Raw genomic sequence first — 26,131 nt, 5'->3', positions numbered from 1 at the left:
CTAGGAAAAGAAAACAAAGGCCACATTCGTTCACACTCAGTCTCTAGCTGTCATTTAATAATGCACCGAAACCACAGCTCCCTTTCCACATCCAGGCCCCACACAACTTTCCATGGTTTACCCCAGAGGCTTCACATGCCCTGGTTCAATCCATTGACAGCACGTCGACCCCATTATACCACATCGTGAATTGGCTTCACATGCCCTGATTCAATCCATTGACAGCATGTCGACCCCCGTATACCGCATCGATCCGATTCACTCTATTCCTTGCCCACTTTTCACCCTCCTGCATGTTCAGGCCCCGATCACTCAAAATCTTTTTCACTCCATCTTTCCACCTCCAATTTGGTCTCCCACTTCTCCTCGTTCCCTCCACCTCCGACACATATATCCTCTTGGTCAATCTTTCCTCACTTATTCTCTCCATGTGCCCAAACCATTTCAAAACACCCTCTTCTGCTCTCTCAACCACGCTCTTTTTATTTCCACACGTCTCTCTTACCCTTACATTACTCACTTGATCAAACCAACTCACACCACATAATGTCGTCAAACATCTCATTTCCAGCACATCCACCCTCCTGCACACAACTCTATCCATAGCTCACACCTCGCAACCATACAACATTGTTGGAACCACTATTCCTTCAAACATACCCATTTTTGCTTTCGGAGATATTGTTCTCGACTTCCACACATTCTTCAAGGCTCCCAGTATTTTCGCCCCCTCCCCCACCCTATGATTTACTTCCGCTTCCATGGTTCCATCCGCTGCCAGATCCACTCCCAGATATCTAGAACACTTTACTTTCTCCAGTTTTTCTCCATTCAAACTTACCTCCCAATTGACTTGACCCTCAACCCTACTGTACCTAATAACCTTGCTCTTATTCACATTTACTCTTAACTTTCTTCTTTCACACACTTTACCAAACTAAGTCACCAGCTTCTGCAGTTTCTCACATGAATCAGCCACCAGCGCTGTATCATCGGCAAACAACAACTGACTCACTTCCCAAGCTCTTATCATTCCCAACAGATTTCATACTTGCCCCTCTTTCCAAAACTCTTGCATTCACCTCCCTAACAACCCCATCCATAAACAAATTAAACAACCATGGAGACATCACACACCCCCTGCCACAAACCTGAATATATATATATATATATATATATATATATATATATATATATATATATATATATATATATATATATATATATATATATATATATATATATATATATACACATATATCTTTCTTTCTTTTAAACTATTCGCGATTTCCCACGTTAGCGAGGTAGCGTTTAAGAACAGAGGACTGGGCCTTTGTGGAATATCCTCACCTGGCCCCCCTCTGTTCCCTCTTTTGGAAAATCAAAAAAAAACGAAAGAGGAGGATTTCCAGCCTCCCGCTCCCTCCCCTTTTAGTTGCCTTCCACGACACGCTGGGAATACGTGGGAAGTATTCTTAATCCCCTATCCCCAGGGATATATACATATATATATATATATATATATATATATGTATATATATATTTTATATTATTATACTTTGTCGCTGTCTCCCGCGTTTGCGAGGTAGCACAAGGAAACAGACGAAAGAAATGGCCCAACCCCCCCCATACACATGTATATACATACGTCCACACACGCAAATATACATACCTACACAGCTTTCCATGGTTTACCCCAGACGCTTCACATGCCTTGATTCAATCCACTGACAGCACGTCAACCCCGGTATACCACATCGCTCCAATTCACTCTATTCCTTGCCCTCCTTTCACCCTCCTGCATGTTCAGGCCCCGATCACACAAAATCTTTTTCACTCCATCTTTCCACCTCCAATTTGGTCTCCCTCTTCTCCTCGTTCCCTCCACCTCCGACATATATATCCTCTTGGTCAATCTTTCCTCACTCATTCTCTCCATGTGCCCAAACCACTTCAAAACACCCTCTTCTGCTCTCTCAACCACGCTCTTTTTATTTCCACACATCTCCCTTACCCTTACGTTACTCACTCGATCAAACCACCTCACACCACACATTGTCCTCAAACATCTCATTTCCAGCACATCCATCCTCCTGCGCACAACTCTATCCATAGCCCACGCTATGATAGTTTTCATACATGGTGTTTTGACAAGAAAATAGTGAAATTGGAGAAAAATGTAGCTTAGACATTGAAGCTTATTGATACAGTGGTTAAATTGATGAGAACTGCTATTGACGTTTGTGTAAAAAGGGTAAAAAGGTTATACATTTCCTTTTTCCATAGCCAGAGGTTGAACCATTATGTGACATTCATTTGTTCATTCATTTCAAGCTAGAAGTTTCAGTTTTCTAAATTGTTTCTTACATTTTTCATATGTATATATATGTATGTGTGTGTGTGTGTATATGTGCGTATGTATGTGTATGTGTGTGTATGTGTATATGTATATATATATGTATATTATCCCTGGGGATAGGGGTGAAAGAATACTTCCCACGTATTCCTCGCGTGTCGTAGAAAGCGACTAGAGGGGACGGGAGCGGGGGGCCAGAAATCCTCCCCTCCTTGTATTAACTTTCTAAAATGGGGGATATATATATATATATATATATATATATATATATATATATATATATATATATATATATATATATATATATATATATATATGTATTTATTTATAATTTATTTTGCTTTGTCGCTGTCTCCCATGTTAGCGAGGTAGCGCAAGGAAACAGACGAAAGAAATGGCCCAACCCACCCACATACACATGTATATGCATACATGTCCACCCTCGCAAATATACATACCTATACATCTCAATGTACACGTATACATACACACACAGACATATACATATATACACATGTACATAATTCATACTCTCTGCCTTTATTTATTCCCATCGCCATATATATATATATATATATATATATATATATATATATATATATATATATATATATATATATATATATATATATATTGTTGAATGTGTTTGATGATAGAGTGGCAGATATAGGGTGTTTTGGTCGAGGTGGTGTGCAAAGTGAGAGGGTTAGGGAAAATGATTTGGTAAACAGAGAAGAGGTAGTGAAAGCTTTGCGGAAGATGAAAGCCGGCAAGGCAGCAGGTTTGGATGGTGTTGTAGTGGAATTTATTAAAAAAGGGGGTGACTGTATTGTTGACTGGTTGGTAAGGTTATTTAATGTATGTATGACTCATGGTGAGGTGCCTGAGGATTGGCGGAATGCGTGCATAGTGCCATTGTACAAAGGCAAAGGGGATAAGAGTGAGTGCTCAAATTACAGAGGTATAAGTTTGTTGAGTATTCCTGGTAAATTATATGGGAGGGTATTAATTGAGAGGGTGAAGGCATGTACAGAGCATCAGATTGGGGAAGAGCAGTGTGGTTTCAGAAGTGGTAGAGGATGTGTGGATCAGGTGTTTGCTTTGAAGAATGTATGTGAGAAATACTTAGAAAAGCAAATGGATTTGCATGTAGCATTTATGGATCTGGAGAAGGCATATGATAGAGCTGATAGAGATGCTCTGTGGAAGGTATTAAGAATATATGGTGTGGGAGGAAAGTTGTTAGTAGCAGTGAAAAGTTTTTATCGAGGATGTAAGGCATGTGTACGTGTAGGAAGAGAGGAAAGTTATTGGTTCTCAGTGAATGTAGGTTTGCGGCAGGGGTGTGTGATGTCTCCATGGTTGTTTAATTTGTTTATGGATGGGGTTGTTAGGGAGGTAAATGCAAGAGTTTTGGAAAGAGGGGCAAGTATGAAGTCTGTTGGGGATGAGAGAGCTTGGGAAGTGAGTCAGTTGTTGTTCGCTGATGACACAGCGCTGGTGGCTGATTCATGTGTGAAACTGCAGAAGCTGGTGACTGAGTTTGGTAAAGTGTGTGGAAGAAGAAAGTTAAGAGTAAATGTGAATAAGAGCAAGGTTATTAGGCACAGTAGGGTTGAGGGTCAAGTCAATTGGGAGGTGAGTGTGAATGGAGAAAAACTGGAGGAAGTTAAGTGTTTTAGATATCTGGGAGTGGATCTGGCAGCGGATGGAACCATGGAAGCGGAAGTGGATCATAGGGTGGGGGAGGGGGCGAAAATTCTGGGGGCCTTGAAGAATGTGTGGAAGTCGAGAACATTATCTCGCAAAGCAAAAATGGGTATGTTTGAAGGAATAGTGGTTCCAACAATGTTGTATGGTTGCGAGGCGTGGGCTATGGATAGAGTTGTGCGCAGGAGGATGGATGTGCTGGAAATGAGATGTTTGAGGACAATGTGTGGTGTGAGGTGGTTTGATCGAGTGAGTAACGTAAGGGTAAGAGAGATGTGTGGAAATAAAAAGAGCGTGGTTGAGAGAGCAGAAGAGGGTGTTTTGAAGTGGTTTGGGCACATGGAGAGGATGAGTGAGGAAAGATTGACCAAGAGGATATATGTGTCGGAGGTGGAGGGAACAAGGAGAAGAGGGAGACCAAATTGGAGGTGGAAAGATGGAGTGAAAAAGATTTTGTGTGATCGGGGCCTGAACATGCAGGAGGGTGAAAGGAGGGCAAGGAATAGAGTGAATTGGAGCGATGTGGTATACCGGGGCTGACGTGCTGTCAGTGGATTGAATCAAGGCATGTGAAGCGTCTGGGGTAAACCATGGAAAGCTGTGTAGGTATGTATATTTGCGTGTGTGGACGTATGTATATACATGTGTATGGGGGGGGGTTGGGCCATTTCTTTCGTCTGTTTCCTTGCGCTACCTCGCAAACGCGGGAGACAGCGACAAAGTATAAAAAAAAAAAAAAAATATATATATATATATATATATATATATATATATATATATATATATATATATTTTTTTCTTTGTCGCTGTCTCCCGCGTTTGCGAGGTAGCGCAAGGAAACAGACGAAAGATATGGCCCAACCCACCCCCATACAACATGCATATACATACGTCCACACACACAAATATACATACCTACACAGCTTTCCATGGTTTACCCCAGACACTTCACATGCCCTGATTCAATCCACTGACAGCACGTCAACCCCGGTATACCACATAGATCCAATTCACTCTATTCCTTGCCCTCCTTTCACCCTCCTGCATGTTCAGGCCCCGATCACACAAAATCTTTTTCACTCCATCTTTCCACCTCCAATTTGGTCTCCCACTTCTCCTCGTTCCCTCCACCTCCGACACATATATCCTCTTGGTCAATCTTTCCTCACTCATTCTCTCCATGTGCCCAAACCATTTCAAAACACCCTCTTCTGCGCTCTCAACCACGCTCTTTTTATTCCCACACATCTCTCTTACCCTTACGTTACTTACTCGATCAAACCACCTCACACCACACATTGTCCTCAAACATTTCATTTCCAGCACATTCATCCTCCTGCGCACAACTCTATCCATAGCCCACGCCTCGCGACCATACAACATTATTGGAACCACTATTCCTTCAAACATACCCATTTTTGCTTTCCGAGATAATGTTCTCGACTTCCACACATTCTTCAAGGCTCCCAGGATTTTTGCCCCCTCCCCCACCCTATGATCCGCTTCCGCTTCCATGGTTCCATCCGCTGCCAGATCCACTCCCAGATATCTAAAACACTTTACTTCCTCCAGTTTTTCTCCATTCAAACTTACCTCCCAATTGACTTGACCCTCAACCCTACTGTACCTAATAACCTTGCTCTTATTCACATTTACTCTTAACTTTCTTCTTTCACACACTTTACCAAACTAAGTCACCAGCTTCTGCAGTTTCTCACATGAGTCAGCCACCAGCGCTGTATCATCAGCGAACAACAACTGACTCACTTCCCAAGCTCTCTCATCCCCAACAGACTTCATACTTGCCCCTCTTTCCAAAACTCTTGCATTTACCTCCCTAAGAACCCCATCCATAAACAAATTAAACAACCATGGAGACATCACACACCCCTGCCGCAAACCTACATTCACTGAGAACCAATCACTTTCCTCTCTTCCTATACGTACACATGCCTTACATCCTCGATAAAAACTTTTCACTGCCTCTAACAACTTGCCTCCCACACCATATATTCTTAATACCTTCCACAGAGCATCTCTATCAACTCTTATCATATGCCTTCTCTAGATCCATAAATGCTACATACAAATCCATTTGCTTTTCTAAGTATTTCTCACATACATTCTTCAAAGCAAACACCTGATCCACACATCCTCTACCACTTCTGAAACCACACTGCTCTTCCCCAATCTGATGCTCTGTACATGCCTTCACCCTCTCAATCAATACCCTCCCATATAATTTACCAGGAATACTCAACAAACTTATACCTCTGTAATTTGAGCACTCACTCTTATCCCCTTTGCCTTTGTACAATGGCACTATGCACGCATTCTGCCAATCCTCAGGCACCACACCATGAGTCATACATATACATATGTCATGACATATACATATACATATACATATATGTGGTGTGAGGTGGTTTGATTGAATAAGTAATGATAGCGTAAGAGAGATGTGTGGTAATAAAAAGAGTGTAGTTCAGACAGCAGAAGAGGGTGTATTGGAATGGTTTGGTTACATGGAGAGAATGAGTGAGGAAAGATTGACAAAGAGGATATATGTGCCAGAGGTGGAGGGAACGAGGAGAAGTGGGAGACCAAATTGGAGGTGGAAGGATGGAGTGAAAAAGATTTTGAGTGATCAGGACCTGAACATACAGGAGGATGAAAGGCATGCAAGGAATAGAGTGAATTGGAATGATGTAGTATTCCAGGTTCGACGCGCTATCAGTGGATTGAACCAGGGCTGTGAAGCGTCTGGGATAAACCATGGAAAGTTTTGTAAAGCCTGAATGTGGAAAGGGAGCTGTGGTTTCAGTGCATAACACATGACAGCTAAAGACTGAGTGTTTACAAATTTGGCCTTTGTTGTCTTTTCCTTGCACTACCTCGCGCGTGTGTGGTGATGGGGGGGTACTGTCACATGTGTGGCAGGGTGGCGCCGTGATTAGATGAAGGCAGCAAATATGAATATGTACATGTGTATGTATGTATGTATAAACGTATGTATATATGTATGTGAGTGTTCAAATTACAGAGGTATAAGTTTGTTGAGTATTTCTGTGAAATTATATGGGAGGGTATCGATTGAGAGGGTCAGGATATGTACAGAGCATCAGATTAGGGAAGAGCAGTGTGGTTTCATAAGTGGTAGAGGATGTGTGGATCAGGTGTTTACTTTGAAGAATGTATGTGAGGAATACTTAGAAAAATAGATGGATTTGTATGTAGCATTTATGGATCTGAAGAAGGCATATGTTTGAGTTGATAGAGATGCTCTGTGGAAGGTATTAAGAGTATGTGGTGCGGGAGGTAGGTTGCTAGAAGCAGCGAAAGGTTTTTATCGAGGATGTAAGGCATGTATGCGAGTAGGAAGAGAGGAGAGTGATTGGTTCCCAGTGAACGTCAGTTTGCGGCAGGGGTGTGTGGTATCTTCATTTTTTTTTTTTTTTTTTTTTTGCTTTGTCGCTGTCTCCCGCGTTTGCGAGGTAGCGTTAAGAACAGAGAACTGGGCCACTGAGGGAATATCCTCACCTGGCCCCCTTCTCTGTTCCTTCTTTTGGAAAATTAAAAAAAATTGAGAGGGGAGGATTTCCAGCCCCCCGCTCCCTCCCCTTTTAGTTGCCTTCTACGACACGCAGGGAATACGTGGGAAGTATTCTTTCTCCCGTATCCCCAGGGATAGGTGTCTTCATGTTTGTTTAATTTGTTTATGGATGGGGTTGTACAAGAGTTTTGGAGAGAGGGGCAGGTATGCAGTTGGTTTTGGATGAGAGGGCTTGGGAAGTGAGTCAGTTGTTGTTCGCTCGCTGATGATACGGTGTTGGTGGCTGATTCTGGTGAGAAACTGCAGAAGCTAGTGACTGAGTTTGGTCACTGAGAGTAAATGTGAATAAGAGCACGGCTATTAGGTTCAGTAGGGTGAAGGGACCCATCCTCATTACTTTATGTATTCCCAGGTTGAATTTCAATCACCCATTTATCAGACCAACTTTGGAACTTGCCAAGGTTCCCTTGTCACTTGTTGCAATCTTCTCCACTTTTCACTTCCCTCAAGACCTTTGCATCATCTGGAAATATATTCAGATAGAAATCTAAACATTTTGGAAAGTGATTTATGTAAATCAAGGAGAGTAATGGCTGTAGAACAGAATCCTGAGAAGCTCTACCAATGATGTCAACCCATTTTGACAAGGCTCCTGCCGATGTCAATCCATTTTTACAAGGCTTCCCTGACGTCTCTTTTTCTCTTCCACTAAGAGAATCTGTCCATTGAATGAACCCCTTCTTATTCCTGCAGGTGAACCAACTGATTAGTCAACCTCACGTGAAGTATAATATCAAATGCTTTCCAACAGTCTAGATACAAATAACCCACTGAGCCTTCCCCTTTGTCCAATACTGAGGTCACTCTTGCATAGAATTTAAGATGTTCTTTACAGATGACCTTTCCCTGAATCATGTCTCACTCGGATAATTTCTTTGCAGAAAGTCATCCATTTGCCCTTTAATTATCTTTTCCAAAACCTTAGACTACACTTGTCAGGGAGATTTGTCTGTAGTTTAGTGCCTTTTTTTATCTTCCTTTTAAGTTGATCGTAGTGGCATTTGCCCATTTCCACTCCATTGGCACTTTGTCTATCTCCAGAAACATCTCGAACAATATTTAAGTAGGTCTTTCAAGTGTATCTTCCCATATCTTCCTACATGTGGTGAAATATCATCAAGACCATGAGCCTTGTATGGGTCAAGACCCTTTAGTATTCTGTCAATGTCTTTTCTAGATAACTGAATGCTATCCCCATTTCATCTCATTTATGTTGTGGCTTGAGTGTCTTTCATTCTGAAATTACTTTTGAAATTTTCATTTAGCTTTTCACTTATCCTTACATCATCCTTTACAACTCTTCCTTCTAGAATCCATAAGCCTTATTAGCTTCTCTTTTACTGATAGTTTTCTCCTGAGGAATTTATGAAAAAGTTTTTGATTTCCTTGTGACATGTGTGGTACCTATTTGTGTGTTATGGGGAAAGAGTCTCACCCTCATGTTGCCCATCTTTTAACCTGATTAGCTTCTCTTTTATTGATAGTTTATTCCTGATGAATTTATGGAAAAGGTTTTGATTTTCTCCTGACCTGACTTGTTTCAATACTATTTGTGTATTACAGGGAGAGTCTCACACTTGTGTTGCCTGTGTCTTAACTTTGTATATATGTACCATCTCTTTTACTCCTATGTGCACAAACGCACACACACCCTAGCCTGTGTGTATGTGTAATTACCAATATGCACTGTAAGGGGAAGGAGATTATGCTTATGGGGGCGCTCATCTATACTAACATAGAACTTCTTAGATTTGTGTTTGGTGCCTGCATTAACCATGTCCTCAGTCATTATGTGATTCTGTGTATTTGTGTGTATGTCACACACTTTGTAAGATATTTTTCTTTCATCTCCCTCACCCATGATGTTGTCGATAAAATGACAACTTTGACAGGTAAAGAGGTTGTGTTTTAAAATTTCATATATGTTAATCAAAGTGGGATCGTTAGTGCGTTTGGATATCATGTACTTAATCCGTCTTATGTCACTCTATCCTTAAGTGATTGTTATAGAGATTTTAGCTTACATAATGGTGACTGTTGACTAAGGTAGACAACTCCCACAGGTGGAGATACAGAGGGTTCTTCAGAACCCAGAAGGCAGTGGAACCAGCAGCAAGATTCACCAGTGTCCATATTGTAGATACTCCACTTTCAAGAAAATCAACTTGACAAAACATATACGTATTCATACTGGGGAAAAGCCTTATCCTTGCCCATACTGTCATGCTAGGTTTTCTCAGAAAGAAAGTTTGAAACCACACATTCGCATTCATACTGGCGAGAAGCCCTATGCATGCTTAAAATGTCCTTACAGAGCTACTCAGAAACATAGTTTGATAAGCCATATTTCAAGTCATCATAAGCATAACAAGTAAAATGGTTTTAACATGAATAATATCTTAAATGGTTAATGATTTCTTAGTGAAAAAGCTGCTTTTAGAGGTAACTTCAGGAAAGTTTGGTGACCAGCTTAGGTGACATTACATGGTTTGTTGCATTTAATGATGTGTATGATATTGAAAAGCAGATTATAATAAATAGAATTAGCATGTTTATCATAAAATCACTCCTTTCTTCCTCCTAGCTTTGATTTATTTTTAATGAAAATGCACAAAGCTGCATAAAGCATAATCTTTGATCAACAGAAAGTAAGCAGGAAAGTATTTTTGTTCATTACTAGCCATTAGGTGCAAGTTAGTAAATTTGCATTGTATAGTAGTTTTCACAAAGTTTTGGGTATTTGAACTCTCTGGGACTTACTTAGGTTATATTTCATAATATCTCTTTCATCATGAGCATTACACACTGACTGTAAATATTTTTCAGTTATGTAAGGATTAGAATGCTTTATTAGCTTTGTCAGCCTGTGGGTTTGAAATTGAAAAAGATGTATGTGACCTTGGACTTTAGCTGAAGACCTGAAAGTGTCTTTGACACAATCTACAAATTCATACAAGAGAATGGAACATGAGAGAAAGAAATAATGAATGTAAGAGGATAGAAGTCTTACATATTTATAAGAGGGGAAGTTTAGATATATTGATGCAAGGGATAGTAGAACATTTGAGTGGAATGGAGGATATGTGTATGTGTGTATATATGTGTGAGATCAGGCTTGTTAATTTATACAGATCACTGTGTGAAGGAAAAGATTGGGAAATTTGATTGGAGAGTTGTTGACAAAATTAGTTGAAGTGTAATTTTTCCTTTTAGGCTGGTGTTCACAAACTTTGAGTGTGATTTGATGTTAGTTTTTTACGTGCTATGCAATATCTGAGTAAGGGAGTTTACATTCCTTTTCTAAAGAGAACTTTAAAGAATGACAGAGGAAGTGTATCCAAGAAAGAAGCTTATCGTGATGGTTGACATGAATGGATGGGTAAGAGGTAAAGTAGAAGGAATGATTGGTATGAGGTGAAGTGATGTTGAAAGGCCACAAGGAATAAGTTTCATTAAGTCTAGGGACTGGGCCTCAGTGATTGAGGTACATTAGAAGTTACATTGTAAGAAGAATTTTAATTAGGATTGGGTAGTATGGAATGAATTGTTCAGTGTTTGCAGGGTGAGTGAGCTGTTTACGAAAATTAAACAACAATGATTAGATTTTGTATGAAGACACATAACTAATTAACTATTTGCAGTAAGCAGAGTTAGGGTACTTTTCAAGTATCAAAGGTAGAGCATTGTTACTGATGAAATGCTACACATATATTGTATTGTTTGGTAAGAGTTGTCTCCAGGGAAGATACCATAGTATTTGTTAAGATTATATATTGAAAGAGCTATTTACAATAAGTAGAGTTGGGGTACTTTTCAAGTATCAAAGATAGACCATTGTTATAGATGAAATGCTTACACATACATTAAATTATTTGGTAAGAATCATCTCCAAGGGTCGAGATGATAGCTTCAAATCCTGGTTACAGCAGTCAGTCCACAGTCAACCCAGCTGTTCATCTACCCTTAGGAGTTGGTTGATGAAACGGGTAACTGGCCCAGGCTAGGGTATATATACTTATTCATTTATTTGTTATATTTAATCACTGTTTCACACATAGCATCAGGAAACAGACAAAGAATGGCTCATCCACTCATATATGAATATATATATATATACATAAACACCAATACACACACATATACATACATAAACACCAATACATGCACATACATATATCAACATATACACATATACATACATGTACTCCTATGAGTCCACAGGGAAATGAAACACAATAAGTTCCCAAGTGCAGTTTCATGTAATAATCACATCATCAGGGGAGATACAAGAAAGAAATATAATGGTCAGTTGATATACAATGAAGAGACATAGCTATGATGCCATTTAGTAAACAAGTGACCACTGAATGGAGGTCGGCTGCATCCAAGACTGGCAACACGCGTATCATAAACTTGTTTTGTGGGTAAGAAGGGGAACTGTTCGCAAATTTCATCAACAATAAAGCTATCCAGTTTGTATAGACCTTCACTAGTATTAAGGTTACAATGTTAAATACACAAGGAATTGTAACTTGATATTAGTGCAGGTCTGTACAAATTGTCCACATAAAAAGTTTATGATATGCATGTTGCCAGTCTTGGACGCATGTAACCTCCATTCAAGTAGTGACTTGCTTACCAAATGGTGTTCTACCTACATCTCTTCGTTGTATATCAACTGACTCTTATACTTTGTTGTATTTCCCCTGATGTGATTATTACACGAAAGTGCACTTAGGAACTATGATGTTTCATTTCCCCATGGACTTGAAGGAATACACTTGATCACATATTCATACTTACTTGCCCTCTTCCATTCCCAGAGCTACCAGGCATCACAGGAAACAGCATTGCTTTATAAGTATTTATTTCTCTATTATAGTTCATTGCCATTTCTCGCATCAGTGAGGAGGCACCATGAAATAGACAAAGAACTACCCATCAACCCATATATATATATATATATATATATATATATATATATATATATATATATATATATATATATATATATATATATATATTTTTTTTTTTTTTTTTGCTTTGTCGCTGTCTCCCGCGTTTGCGAGGTAGCGCAAGGAAACAGACGAAAGAAATGGCCCAACCCACCCCCATACACATGTATATACATACGTCCACACACGCAAATATACATACCTACACAGCTTTCCATGGTTCACCCCAGATGCTTCACATGCCCTGATTCAATCCACTGACAGCATGTCAACCCCGGTATGCCACATCGATCCAGTTCACTCTATTCCTTGCCCTCCTTTCACCCTCCTGCATGTTCAGGCCCCGATCACACAAAATCTTTTTCACTCCATCTTTCCACCTCCAATTTGGTCTCCCACTTCTCCTCGTTCCCTCTACCTCCGACACATAAATCCCCTTGGTCAATCTTTCCTCACTCATTCTCTCCATGTGCCCAAACCATTTCAAAACACCCTCTTGTGCTCTCTCAACCACGCTCTTTTTATTTCCACAAATCTCTCTTACCCTTACGTTACTTACTTGATCAAACCACCTCACACCACACATTGTCCTCAGACATCTCATTTCCAGCACATCCATCCTCCTGCACACAACTCTATCCATAGCCCACGCCTCGCAACCATACAACATTGTTGGAACCACTGTTCCTTCAAACATACCCATTTTTGCTTTCCAAGACAAAGTATATATATATATATATATATTTTTTTTTTTTTTTTTATACTTTGTCGCTGTCTCCCGCGTTTGCGAGGTGGCGCAAGGAAACAGACGAAAGAAATGGCCCAACCCCCCCATACACATGTACATACACACGTCCACACACGCAAATATACATACCTACACAGCTTTCCTTGGTTTACCCCGGACGCTTCACATACCTTGATTCAATCCACTGACAGCACGTCAACCCCTGTATACCACATCGCTCCAATTCACTCTATTCCTTGCCCTCCTTTCACCCTCCTGCATGTTCAGGCCCCGATCACACAAAATCCTTTTCACTCCATCTTTCCACCTCCAATTTGGTCTCCCTCTTCTCCTCGTTCCCTCCACCTCCGACACATATATCCTCTTGGTCAATCTTTCCTCACTCATTCTCTCCATGTGCCCAAACCATTTCAAAACACCCTCTTCTGCTCTCTCAACCACGCTCTTTTTATTTCCACACATCTCTCTTACCCTTACATTACTTACTCGATCAAACCACCTCACACCACACATTGTCCTCAAACATCTCATTTCCAGCACATCCATCCTCCTGCGCACAACTCTATCCATAGCCCACGCCTCGCAACCATACAACATTGTTGGAACTACTATTCCTTCAAACATACCCATTTTTGCTTTCCGGGATAATGTTCTCGACTTCCACACATTTTTCAAGGCTCCCAAAATTTTCGCCCCCTCCCCCACCCTATGATCCACTTCCGCTTCCATGGTTCCATCCGCTGACAGATCCACTCCCAGATATCTAAAACACTTCACTTCCTCCAGTTTTTCTCCATTCAAACTCACCTCCCAATTGACTTGACCCTCAACCCTACTGTACCTAATATATTTCTTTCTTTCAAACTATTCGCCATTTCCCGCATTAGCGAGGTAGCGTTAAGAACAGAGGACTGGGCCTTTGAGGGAATACCCTCACCTGGCCCAATTCTCTGTTCCTTCTTTTGGAAAAAAAAAAAGAAAAAAAAAAAAACCGTATATATAATGTATATATATATATACATATATATATCTTTTTTTTATTCTCCCTAAAATTTACTGATAGTCTCTCACCCCAACTCTCATTTGCCCTTTTTTTCACCTCTTGCACCTTTCTCTTGACCTCCTGTCTCTTTCTTTTATACTTCTCCCACTCAATTGCATTTTTTCCCTGCAAAAATCGTCCAAATGCCTCTCTCTTCTCTTTCACTAATACTCTTACTTCTTCATCCCACCACTCACTACCCTTTCTAAACAGCCCACCTCCCACTCTTCTCATGCCACAAGCATCTTTTGCGCAATCCATCACTGATTCCCTAAATAGATGTTCTGGAAGGAGGTAAATAGGGTGCGTAAGACAAGGGAGCAAATGGGAACTTCAGTGAAGGGCGTAAATGGGGAGGTGATAACAAGTAGCGGTGATGTGAGAAGGAGATGGAATGAGTATTTTGAAGGTTTGTTGAATGTGTCTGATGACAGAGTGGCAGATATAGGGTGTTTTGGTCGAGGTGGTGTGCAAAGTGAGAGGGTTAGGGAAAATGATTTGGTAAACAGAGAAGAGGTAGTAAAAGCTTTGCGGAAGATGAAAGCCGGCAAGGCAGCAGGTTTGGATGGTATTGCAGTGGAATTTATTAAGAAAGGGGGTGACTGTATTGTTGACTGGTTGGTAAGGTTATTTAATGTATGTATGACTCATGGTGAGGTGCCTGAGGATTGGCGGAATGCGTGCATAGTGCCATTGTACAAAGGCAAAGGGGATAAGAGTGAGTGCTCAAATTACAGAGGTATAAGTTTGTTGAGTATTCCTGGTAAATTATATGGGAGGGTATTGATTGAGAGGGTGAAGGCATGTACAGAGCATCAGATTGGGGAAGAGCAGTGCGGTTTCAGAAGTGGTAGAGGATGTGTGGATCAGGTGTTTGCTTTGAAGAATGTATGTGAGAAATACTTAGAAAAGCAAATGGATTTGTATGTAGCATTTATGGATCTGGAGAAGGCATATGATAGAGTTGATAGAGATGCTCTGTGGAAGGTATTAAGAATATATGGTGTGGGAGGCAAGTTGTTAGAAGCAGTGAAAAGTTTTTATCGAGGATGTAAGGCATGTGTACGTGTAGGAAGAGAGGAAAGTGATTGGTTCTCAGTGAATGTAGGTTTGCGGCAGGGGTGTGTGATGTCTCCATGGTTGTTTAATTTGTTTATGGATGGGGTTGTAAAGGAGGTAAATGCAAGAGTCCTGGAAAGAGGGGCAAGTATGAAGTCTGTTGGGGATGAGAGAGCTTGGGAAGTGAGTCAATTGTTGTTCGCTGATGATACAGCGCTGGTGGCTGATTCATGTGAGAAACTGCAGAAGCTGGTGACTGAGTTTGGTAAAGTGTGTGGAAGAAGAAAGTTGAGAGTAAATGTGAATAAGAGCAAGGTTATTAGGTACAGTAGGGGTGAGGGTCAAGCTCATCAACCATTGATATTTAATAGAAATATGAGGAATAAGTTTATTAATATTGATATATAGTCATGATGGAAAATGGAATGCTTGTCGTGTCTAGGTTTGCGAGGTAGCGAAAAAAGACTGAAAAATGGCCAACCCGAAACACATTATATCTACGAAAGCAAAAAATGCTACACAGCTTTCAGGCACCCAGTGCTTCACATGCCTGTTATCGTTGCGAGCTGTGCTACGGTAGACATGATCCAGTTCATCATTTTGCCTCTATGACTGATGTTTAGGCCCATGTCCACAAGAGGTGGTTTTCACTCATCTTTAACCAATTTGGTATAAAACTTCTCTGGGTTCCTTAACCGAGCACATAAGTTCTTTGAAATGGTTTATATATATATATATATATATATATATATATATATATATGTATATATACACACACAGACATATACATATATACACATGTACATAATTCATACTGTCTGCCCTTATTCATTCCCATTGCCACCCGGCCACACATGAAATGAAAACCCCTTCCCCCTGTATGTGCGCGAGGTAGCACTAGGAAAAGACAAGAAAGGCCACATTCATTCACACTCAGTCTCTAGCTGTCATGTGTAATGCACTGAAACCACAGCTCCCTTTCCACATCCAGGCCCCACAAAACTTTCCATGGTTTATCCGAGACACTTCACATTCCCTGGTTCAATCCATTGACAGCACGTCGATCCCGGTATACCACATCATACCACTTCACTCTATTCCTTGCATGCCTTTCACCCTCCTGCATGTTCAGGCCCCAATCACTCAAAATCTTTTTCGCTCCATCTTTCCACCTCCAATTTGGTCTCCCACTTCTCCTCGTTCCCTCCACCTCTTACACATATATCCTCTTTGTCAATCATTCCTCACTCATTCTCTCCATGTGACCAAACCATTTCAATACACCCTCTTCTTCTCTCTCAGCCACACTTTTTTTTTATTACCACACATCCCTCTTACCCTTTCATTACTTACTCAATCAAACCACTTCGCACCACATATTGTACTCAAACATTTCATTTCCTGCACATCCACCCTCCTCCGCACAACCCTATCTATAGCCCATGCCTCGCATCCATATAACATTGTTGGAACCACTATTCCTTCAAACATACCTATTTTTGCTCTCCAAGATAATATTCTTGCCTTTCATACATTCATCAATGCTCCCAGAATTTTCGCTCCCTCTCCCACCCTGTGACTTACTTCCGCTTCCATGGTTCCATCTGCTGCTAAGTCCTCTCCCAGATATCTAAAACACTTCACTTCCTCCAGTTTTTCTGCATTCAAACTTACCTTTTAATTGATTTGTCCCTCAACCCTACTGGACCTAATAGTCTTGCACTTATTCGCATTTACTCTCAATGTTCTTTTTTCACACTTTTCACCAAACTCAGTCACCAACTTCTGCAGTTTCTCACCCGAACAGCCACCAGTGCTGTATCATCAGCAAACAACAACTGACTCACTTTCCAAGCCCTCTTATCGACAACAGACTGCATACTTGCCCTTCTCTCCAAAACTCTTGCATTCACCTCCTGAACCACCCTATCCATAAACATATTAAACAATCATGGAGACATCATGCACCCCAGTCGCAAACCTGGCATTTACTGGGAATCAATCACTTTCCTTTCTTCCTACACATACACATGCCTTACATCCTTGGTAAAAACTTTTCTCTGCTTTTAGCAACATACCTCCCACACCCAAAGTATCTCTATCCACCCTATCATATGCCTTCTCCAGATCCATAAATGCAACATACAAACCCATCTGTTTTTCTAAGTATTTCTCACATACATTTTTCAAAGCAAACACCTGATCCATGCATCCTCTACCACTTCTGAAACCACACTGCTCTTCCCCAATCTGATGCTCTGTACATGCCTTTACCATCTCAATCAATACCCTCCATTATAGTTTTCCCGGAATACTCAACAAACGTATGCCTCCGTAAATTGAACACTCACCTTTATCTCCTTTGCCTTTGTACAATGGCACTATGCATGCATTCTGCCGATCCTCAGGCACTTCACCATGATCCATACATACATTGAATATCCTTAGCAACCAATCTAGAAAACAGTCACCCCCTTTTCTGTTAGATTCCACTGCGATATCATCCAAACCCGCCGCCTTGCCGGCTTTCATCTTCCGCAAAGCTTTCATCACCTCCTCTCTGTACACCAAACCATTCTCCCTGACTCTCTCTCTTCACACATTACCCCAACCAAAATACCCTATATCTGCCACTCTATCATCAAGCACATTCAACAAACCTTTAAAATACTCACTCCATCTTCTCACTTCATCTATACTTGTTATATATGTTCTGGTTAGTTGAAATTCTTTTGAGGATTATATAATATCAACACCACTGTGCACTTCATTCTAATTGTCACACCTCTCAATTTGTATTGCCTGAATTTGCCACTTTTCATCATTCCCTGAAACTTATGGCTATCTCTTGTTGAGAGGGCCAATGCTCCCCATCCTTTGCTTTCTCTTTCCCTTTTTACTATCATATATCCCTCTAGGCAAAGCAGATGAGATTTCATTCCTTGATTAAGCTTTGTTCCCACAAATTCAGCAGTATCATGTACACTCCCTTATACAATTTGTGAATTTCAGCTCTTTATTATTAACTACTAATCCATTAACATTTGTTTACATTAATTTCAGAGTGACAGTACCATTTTCTAACATTTGTTACCTCTCTGCCATCCTGGCAGGGCTGCTCTGTACTATTACCTCATTTGACATCACTTTCTCTTTCTGACTGTATTCTCTGCTTTTCTCCCTGTATTCATCTGTTCTATCACTTTTGATGAGTACCCCTTTGAATTCTAACTTGTTCCTATATTTTCTTAGCCTGCCTAAGTTACCTCCTCTGTGGATGACTCAAATTTGAACATGAACATAACTAATTTTTCTTTTATGTCTTAGATATGACAAGCATGTTGAAAATAAAGTAGTTGATGTCATACAAATAGATTTTCAAAAAGCATTCGATGATGTTCCTCATTAAAGCTTACTCAGAAAAGTTGTCACATGGCATTGACTGTAATTACCTGTTTGTACTGTACAGGGAAGGAGTTTTACACTCATGAGGCCCCATCTCTTGAACACTCTTTGTAATCATACAACCTTTTAAATTCATGTATGCTGTCTGTGTTAGCCATGTTCTTGGTCATTTCTTCCATTCATCCACCTCCCTTATACTGTAAGAGTATTTCTTTATATCCTTATATAGAAGTTTCTCACTTGATTTCATGTTATCTCCTCTGGTTGCTCTATCCCTACGTCTCTTAAAGTACTGTCCACAGTTCACTTCATCAAGAAACTTAAAGGTCTTCTCTCTTCCAAGGAGGTAAATGTGAAGCCTCCAGCCTATCCCATGTAGCTTATCTCTCTCAAGTCTGATACCATCTTTGTCCTCCTCTGGACCTTCTCTGGGAGGTCTTTATGCTTCTTTAGGTGTGATAACCAAACCAGAGAAGCATATTCAGTTTTAGATATATGTGGGATATCAGTAGCTTGCTAAATATTTCTTTATCAGTATAATTGAAAGCCAATATGATATTTGTCATGAGACAGTTTGTCCTTTAGCTGTTCTGAGACTGTGGCAGCAGGTAGGAATGATATCTACTTCCAAACCCTTCTCACACACAGGACCTTGAAGCTAATTTCCTGTTTGGTAATAATCATATTGAGGCCAGATATAGGTAATAATGATATTGAAGTAATCTTTCACTTTGACCTATCCTCTTTACTTTTCATTTACTGTGGTTGAATTTCCTCAACCATGTGTCAAACCAAATTTGGATTCTCTTCAGGTTCCCTTGTAAGCTGTTGCACTCCCTCTTGCTTTTCACTTCCCTTATGACCTTTATAACATCTGCAAACAAATTCAGGTATGATTCCATACCTTCAGGCAAGTCATTGATATAAGTCAAGAAGAGTAATGGTCCCAAAACTGAACCCTGTAGCACTCTGTTGGTCATTTCAATAATTCTGGAAAGGCCTCTCTAAACATGTGTCCATTGTTCCATCCCACACATGTGATACAGTGCCAAATGCCTTCAGGCAGACCAGGTACAGACAGTCCACCCAGCCTTCCCATTTTTCCAGGACTGAGCTCAATTTCTTGTAAAACTCAAAGACGTTAATTTAACATAACTTTCTTTCCCGAGAACCATATTGTCTTTCACTTGGGAAGTTTTTTCTCAGCAGAAAGTCATCCACTTGATTTCATATGATATTTTTCAGAACTTTACATACTACAATCATTAGTAAGATCGGTCTGTAGCTCAATGCCTATTCCCAGTTCCTTTTCTTATCTGTGAATATGATGTTTGCCCTTTCCCATTCCCTTGGCACCATGGCTCTCAGGGTTGATATCTTGAACACTAATTCAAGTGGTCTATCAAGGGTGTCTGCATACATCTGTAGCGCATATGATGAAATTTTATTAGGAGCTTGAGCCTTGTATGGGTCGAAGTCCTTTTAGTATTCTGTTGATATCTTTCCCAGGTATCTCAGTAATTTCAAACCCTCCTCCTCATTGCATCTCACTGGTATTGGTGCTGTAATGTCTTCCACTGTGAAAACACTTTTTTATTTGCTATTCAGCTTCTCACATATCCTTCCGTCATCCTCTACAATATTTCCCCTCTGAATCCCTCAGCCTGATTAATTGATTTTTAGCCTGACTCCTGATGAATTTATGGAATAGTTTTGAATTTCCAGCTCCTTTTTCCACAACATTTTTTCAAAGTTTCTTTGTTCCTCTTTTCTTATCCTGCTATATTCATTCCATGTTCTCATATACCTTGCAAGTGCTAGCTGGCTAGAGTGCTGTCTGTATCTTTGCCACTGCACATCTTAAAGCTCCTTTGCTTTATGACATCTTTTATGAAACCACTCCTTCCTCTTTCTTACTATTCCCATTGTATTTTAGGCTTGAGGTACCCATGCCTCTTCTCCTTCACTGTAAATTTCCATTTCCCAGTCTGGACCATTCTCCACTATTTCTTGATATTTCAGGCTCTATTTCATTTAGAGGGCTAATCTTTCTCCTTCTTTCTTGCCATTATGTACCCTTGTGGGCAGAACAGGTGAGAGCTTATTTCTTTGATAAGCTTGGTTTCCACAACTCCAGTAATATGAGGTACACTTTTCCTTAATGGATCCTTGAATTCCAGTTCTTTACCACCAACTATTAACCCATCCACATTTGATGAATACATGACTTTCAGTCTGACATGACCATTTCCTGACACTCCTGCCTTATCTGCAGTTCTGCTCCATCTCCCTGCCATGTGCGGCATGTTCAGTTTTTGTCGTCTGATTGTACTTTTTTCTTGTCTCCCTCTCTTCCTTAGATCTTTATTGAATATCTCACTGCATTCCACCTTGCCTTAAAGATCCTTAGCTTTTCTAAGTACTTCCTGGCCAGATGACTTCAAGTCAAACATAATCATAACTGGTCAACCCATAACATATTGGTCGTATCTTCATATTCTTCTCTTTTCCTTTATCACAGAAGTTACTTTTGGCAGTCCCATATCCCCCAACACTCTTTTTTAATGTGTATTTCCTCCTCCTTTTTTCCTATCTTCCTTATTTAGTGTGTGATCTTACAATCCAAAAATAATAAGTGATTTACATGTCATCCTCTGCTTTAGTAATCTTTCTAATTTTGGTGTCATCCACTTCAGTGTGGTTGTGTCAACCTCTGTGCCTCCAGCCTTCTTTGTGATCTTTCTCTTAGCAAGCACTCTTTCTGTATTCTCTATACTTTTTTAAACTAGCCCATATACTTCCTTGATTGCTTCATCTCTTGCAGAGCATATTACTTTTTCAACCTCTTTGCTAAATTTCCTCAGTACTTCTGTTTCTCCTCTGGTCTATATTCCTCTCCCTCACTCTTGACACTGTTGATCTGCTTGCACATATGCTCCTAACCATCCTTACTCTCTGCTTTCATCAATCTTTGTGTGTGTTTGTGTCCATTTTTCTACCAGATCAGTTTTTGATGATATTCCAGTAGATTCATTATGTGCTTCTAACCTTTCCTTTACTTGAGTTTCTTAGTGATACTCCTGCAATTTGTTGACCAATATTATCATCAAGATTTTCCTTTGATTTCACAGCATCCCGTACACCAGACTTTGCCTTCTTGTTGTTGGCTTCATCTTGTTGCATGTGATATGGTATCACTTGGACCACCCCACTTTCTTAAACTGTTATTTTTTATGTTCAAGGCTCCAGTCATGGACAAAAGTCCACATTAAGACTGAGCCTTAATTGAAATATAGAGAGAATTATGAAACAGAAAAAGAAAAGACATGGGAAAGTATTTACGAATTTTTGAAAAAGTGAAAAACCTGCTCATATTTAGTCTTATGGATCTCTTCAGGGTTATTGAACTGCTTCGTCAGTTTACTGGAGTCTAGGTCTTGTTGCATTAACCTCCAGTCTTGCTCCTTCACAACTTCCCATGGCATCTGTAAACATTTTGTGTCTGTTTTTCCTCTTTAGTCTTTTTCTTTGCTTTTATCTCTTTAACCTTTGTTTGTGTGTGTGTGTGTGTGTGTGTGTGTGTGTGTGTGTGTGTGTGTGTGTGCATAATTACCTGTTTGTTTAATTGTTATTACCTATTTGTATTGTTTGGGGAATCTTACACTCATGGCTACCCATCTCTTGACCATTCTCTTCATAAACCTTATTAAATCTATGTAAGCTGTCTGCATTAGCTATGTCCTGAGTCATTTTCTTCTATTCATCCACCACTCTTATACTATAAAAGTATTTCTTTACATAATTTTTAGCAAGTTTCTTTATGAATTGCATGTTATGTCCTCTGGTTGCTCTGTCTCTACATCTCTGTAAGAGCTGTACACTGTCCTCACCATCAGTGTGTTGGAAAAACCTGAAAGTTATGATCAGGTCACACAACACTTTATTTTCCAAGCTGGGCAACTTTAAAACCTTTAACCTTTCCTTGTAAGAGCCCTCATTTCTGGTACCATCTTTGTTGACCTTCTCTAGACTGTCCCTATTGCTCCTTGTGCTTTTGTAGGTGTGGTGACCAAGCTTGAAAATTTTTTTCCAGTTTTGACCTTATATAGGACATAAACAGCTTACTAAATCGTTACTGATCCGTATACTTAAAAGCTGTTCTGATATTTTCCAGGAGATGTTTTGTCTCCTTTACTGTTCTCCTAATAAGAGGCTCTGATGACAGGTTAAGCTCACTCCTCAAGTCCTTCTCACACACATATTCATGAAGCTTATTTCCTGCTAAGTAATAATCACAGTGAGTTTGTCTTTCATTCTTTCCCATCCTCATTACTTTACATTTGCTTGGTTGAATTTCATCAATCATGTATCATACCAACTTTTGAGTCTGTATAGGTCCCCTTGTAAGTGAATGCAATTCTTCTCTTTTTTCACTTCCCTGGTGATCATTGTGTCATCTGCAAATATATTTAGGTAGAAGTCTATACTTTAAGCAAGTCATTCACATTGATCAAGAAAAGTATCATTTCCAAAACCTGGAGCATTCTGCTTTCACCATAATACCTTATTTCCTGGCTGTTGAACCCCATTTCCCAATCTCTTTTATCATATAAATTGTTGTGTGTAGCTTAAGTGATGATACCTCCTCAAGTCCAGTCTCATTTCTGCTTGTTTCACTTACTTGTTAACTTTGTGATCAAACTTTAAGCATTACATGGTCCTTTTTTCCACATGATGTATTATATATGACATTTCCAATATCTATGCTAGAATTTGTGAAGATAAGATCTTTTAATGTGGGTAAATCATTCCATCTTATCCTACTGAATTCACTGAGATGTTGATGTAGGTGATTTTCCTGTACTCTCTCCAGAAAAATGTCTCAATGATTCCCTGTCATCATGAGAATCCAAATCCCACCGGTCTTTCTCCTTATAATTGAAATCCCCCATTATCAGTGCAGTGCTTTACCTTTCTTGAGAAGTGCATGTTTAACTGCTTTATGTACCATCCTGATTGTTCCTTTGTTGTCATTGTATGCTCGTTCTGGATCGCAAAATTCTTTGGAAGATTATATATCATCAACACCACTGTGCATCTCTTTTTCATAGTTATCCTTCCCATTATGTTTTGTCTAAGTGGGCCACCTACTGTTGTTTCGTAAAACTTAAGCTTGCCCCTTGTTAGGAGAGCCAATCCTACTCCTCCTGTGTGTTCTTTTTCTTTCTTTACTATCATATACTCCTCTAGATATAAAAGAAGAAATCTCTTTAAAAGCCCTAATTCCAGAACTCAGACTATTTCAGTTGCATTTTCCTCTTATACAATCCTTAAATTCTACCTCTTTACTATGTACTATGTATCCATAAGCATATGTATACAATACTTTCTGTCTAACACTACCATCACGTAATGTTCCTGACCTCTTTGCAGCATTCATGGGGGTGGACTGTTGTTTTGCCTGATTTGGCATCTTCCATTTTTTGCCTTCTTTGTGTATTCTTTGTTTTTTCCCCTCTCTTCCCATGGTCAGTCACACTTGATGAATAATCTACTGACTTCCACCATGTTTTTAAGTTTCTTAGCTTGTCTCAACACCTCAAGGCTCTTTGAATCCAAATCCTACGTAAATGTCGTCAGTATATCTTTATCACAGAAATTGTATAATGTAACTGAAGTAACCCTTTGATGAGCATATCTTCTTTCTTTCCCCTTTTTTGTATATCTGGTATATGTTCTTCATCCAGACCAAAACAAAAAATCAAATATTTACATCTGTCAAGCTCCTGGTTAATTAATCTTTTCTAATTTAGGTGCCATTGGCCTTTCAAATAAGTACATAGGTTTGGTTTGTCTGCTTATGTCCCTCTGGCTTTCTCTGTAATCCTTCTTTTTGCTGATAAGCACTGATCTTTTATGCTCCATTCTTTACTGAAAGTTTCATTTACTTGACCATAAATTTTGCTTATTGTTCTGTCTCCATTTTTCGTATTATATTCTATTTTGTATTATATTCTACAGCTTCACTCAGTGCTCAGGGTACCTCATTTTCAATGTCTCCAGGTTCCTGTCCCTTTGCATCAGTCAACACGATCCAAATCTGTTGCTGGTCCTTCGGACTTCCTTCCCACTATTTTGAATAATTTCTGTTCACAGTGTTTTAAGCATTTCTTGTTCAACAGCCTGTAGAACATTTAGAATTGCTCTTTCTGACCTTTCCACATTTTTAGTCATTCTTCCATCATTCCTGTAATTACATACTTTATCAACCCTCTCAGTTGATGGCAATCTGTGATCTTGATCACTGATTTTAAATTTTGATCATCAGAGTTCTTCTCTTATATTATTGCAACTTGCATGATCTTTAAATAAATTCTTAAGATTCTTTACTTCCACCTCTAATTGTGTTAATTTTGATCCTGGTTTTTTATTATTTCAACCAACACCTCTGAACTTTTGTTCTCTGGTAATTCATGTTTTATTCCTTCCTCTTGCTTCTTTTTTGAGGATATTGTCACTGCTGCTTGGTCTTGATATTCTCCCACATCTAAATCCAATGCTACCTGATATCAGATTGAAAAGAAGAGAAAATATTCAACAACTTTATTGTGGGATAGGCAGGTTTAACTTGACTGCCCAGAGTAGACTTCTGTCAGAACTGAATTGGACCAGTTGTCCTTCCTTTATTTATTGTCCTGTTATTCTCTTTGTTCAGACAGTCTAAAGATCTTAAACTGCTCCCCCCATAATAGTAAGAATAACATTGATATAGTTAGCTGGTACACATATAAGATTTGTCTAGGGAATATCCCATCAGGTTGTAGAAATTTAACCATCAAAATTTTTACTCACAGTTGTAGAAATGTTACTATCTAAATTTTTAATCGCTCTGACTCTACATCATTTCATAATGCATATGCTCATTCCCTCCATGTCTACATTTGAATGCAACTCCCATATTTGCCAGCTGACACTTTGCTCCTTTCAGACATTTACTGTGTTGCTCAGGTGATAGATTAGGCACAATGTCAACCCCTATATCTTTTTCACACACAGTTTTGTGTAATTTATTTCCTTTATAACCTTTCAAATATTAATCACACCAAGGCCTTGTTTCATCTTGACCCATCCTCATCACCATGCACTGACTTGGATTGAATCTCATCACCCATTTATCTGTCCAGCTTAGGAGTTTGTCAAGGTCCCCATGTAAGCAGAAGCAATCATCGTCATTCTTTATTTC

General features: G+C 39.6%; 1 protein-coding gene across 8 annotated transcripts in view; it reads left to right on the top strand.

Annotated features, from left to right (window-relative positions):
* LOC139755984 (uncharacterized) overlaps window positions 1-26,131 on the top strand; it is a 522,691-nt gene that overhangs the window by 215,447 nt on the left and 281,113 nt on the right. Inside the window, exon 6 of one of the 8 annotated variants that reach the window (XM_071674882.1) lies at window positions 9,743-10,265. The exons of the other annotated variants lie outside the window; for them this stretch is intronic. Within the exon in view, the coding sequence (XP_071530983.1) occupies window positions 9,743-10,054 (312 nt within the window). The 3' untranslated portion in view covers window positions 10,055-10,265. Of the gene's footprint in view, window positions 1-9,742; window positions 10,266-26,131 lie in introns of those variants that run through there. 8 annotated transcript variants of the gene reach the window in all.

This window comes from Panulirus ornatus, chromosome 20 (assembly GCF_036320965.1).
Source record: "Panulirus ornatus isolate Po-2019 chromosome 20, ASM3632096v1, whole genome shotgun sequence".
NCBI lineage: Eukaryota > Metazoa > Arthropoda > Malacostraca > Decapoda > Palinuridae > Panulirus > Panulirus ornatus.
The sequence above is the reverse complement of the archived record's forward strand: the minus strand, read 5'-3'. Positions and strand labels throughout refer to the sequence as shown.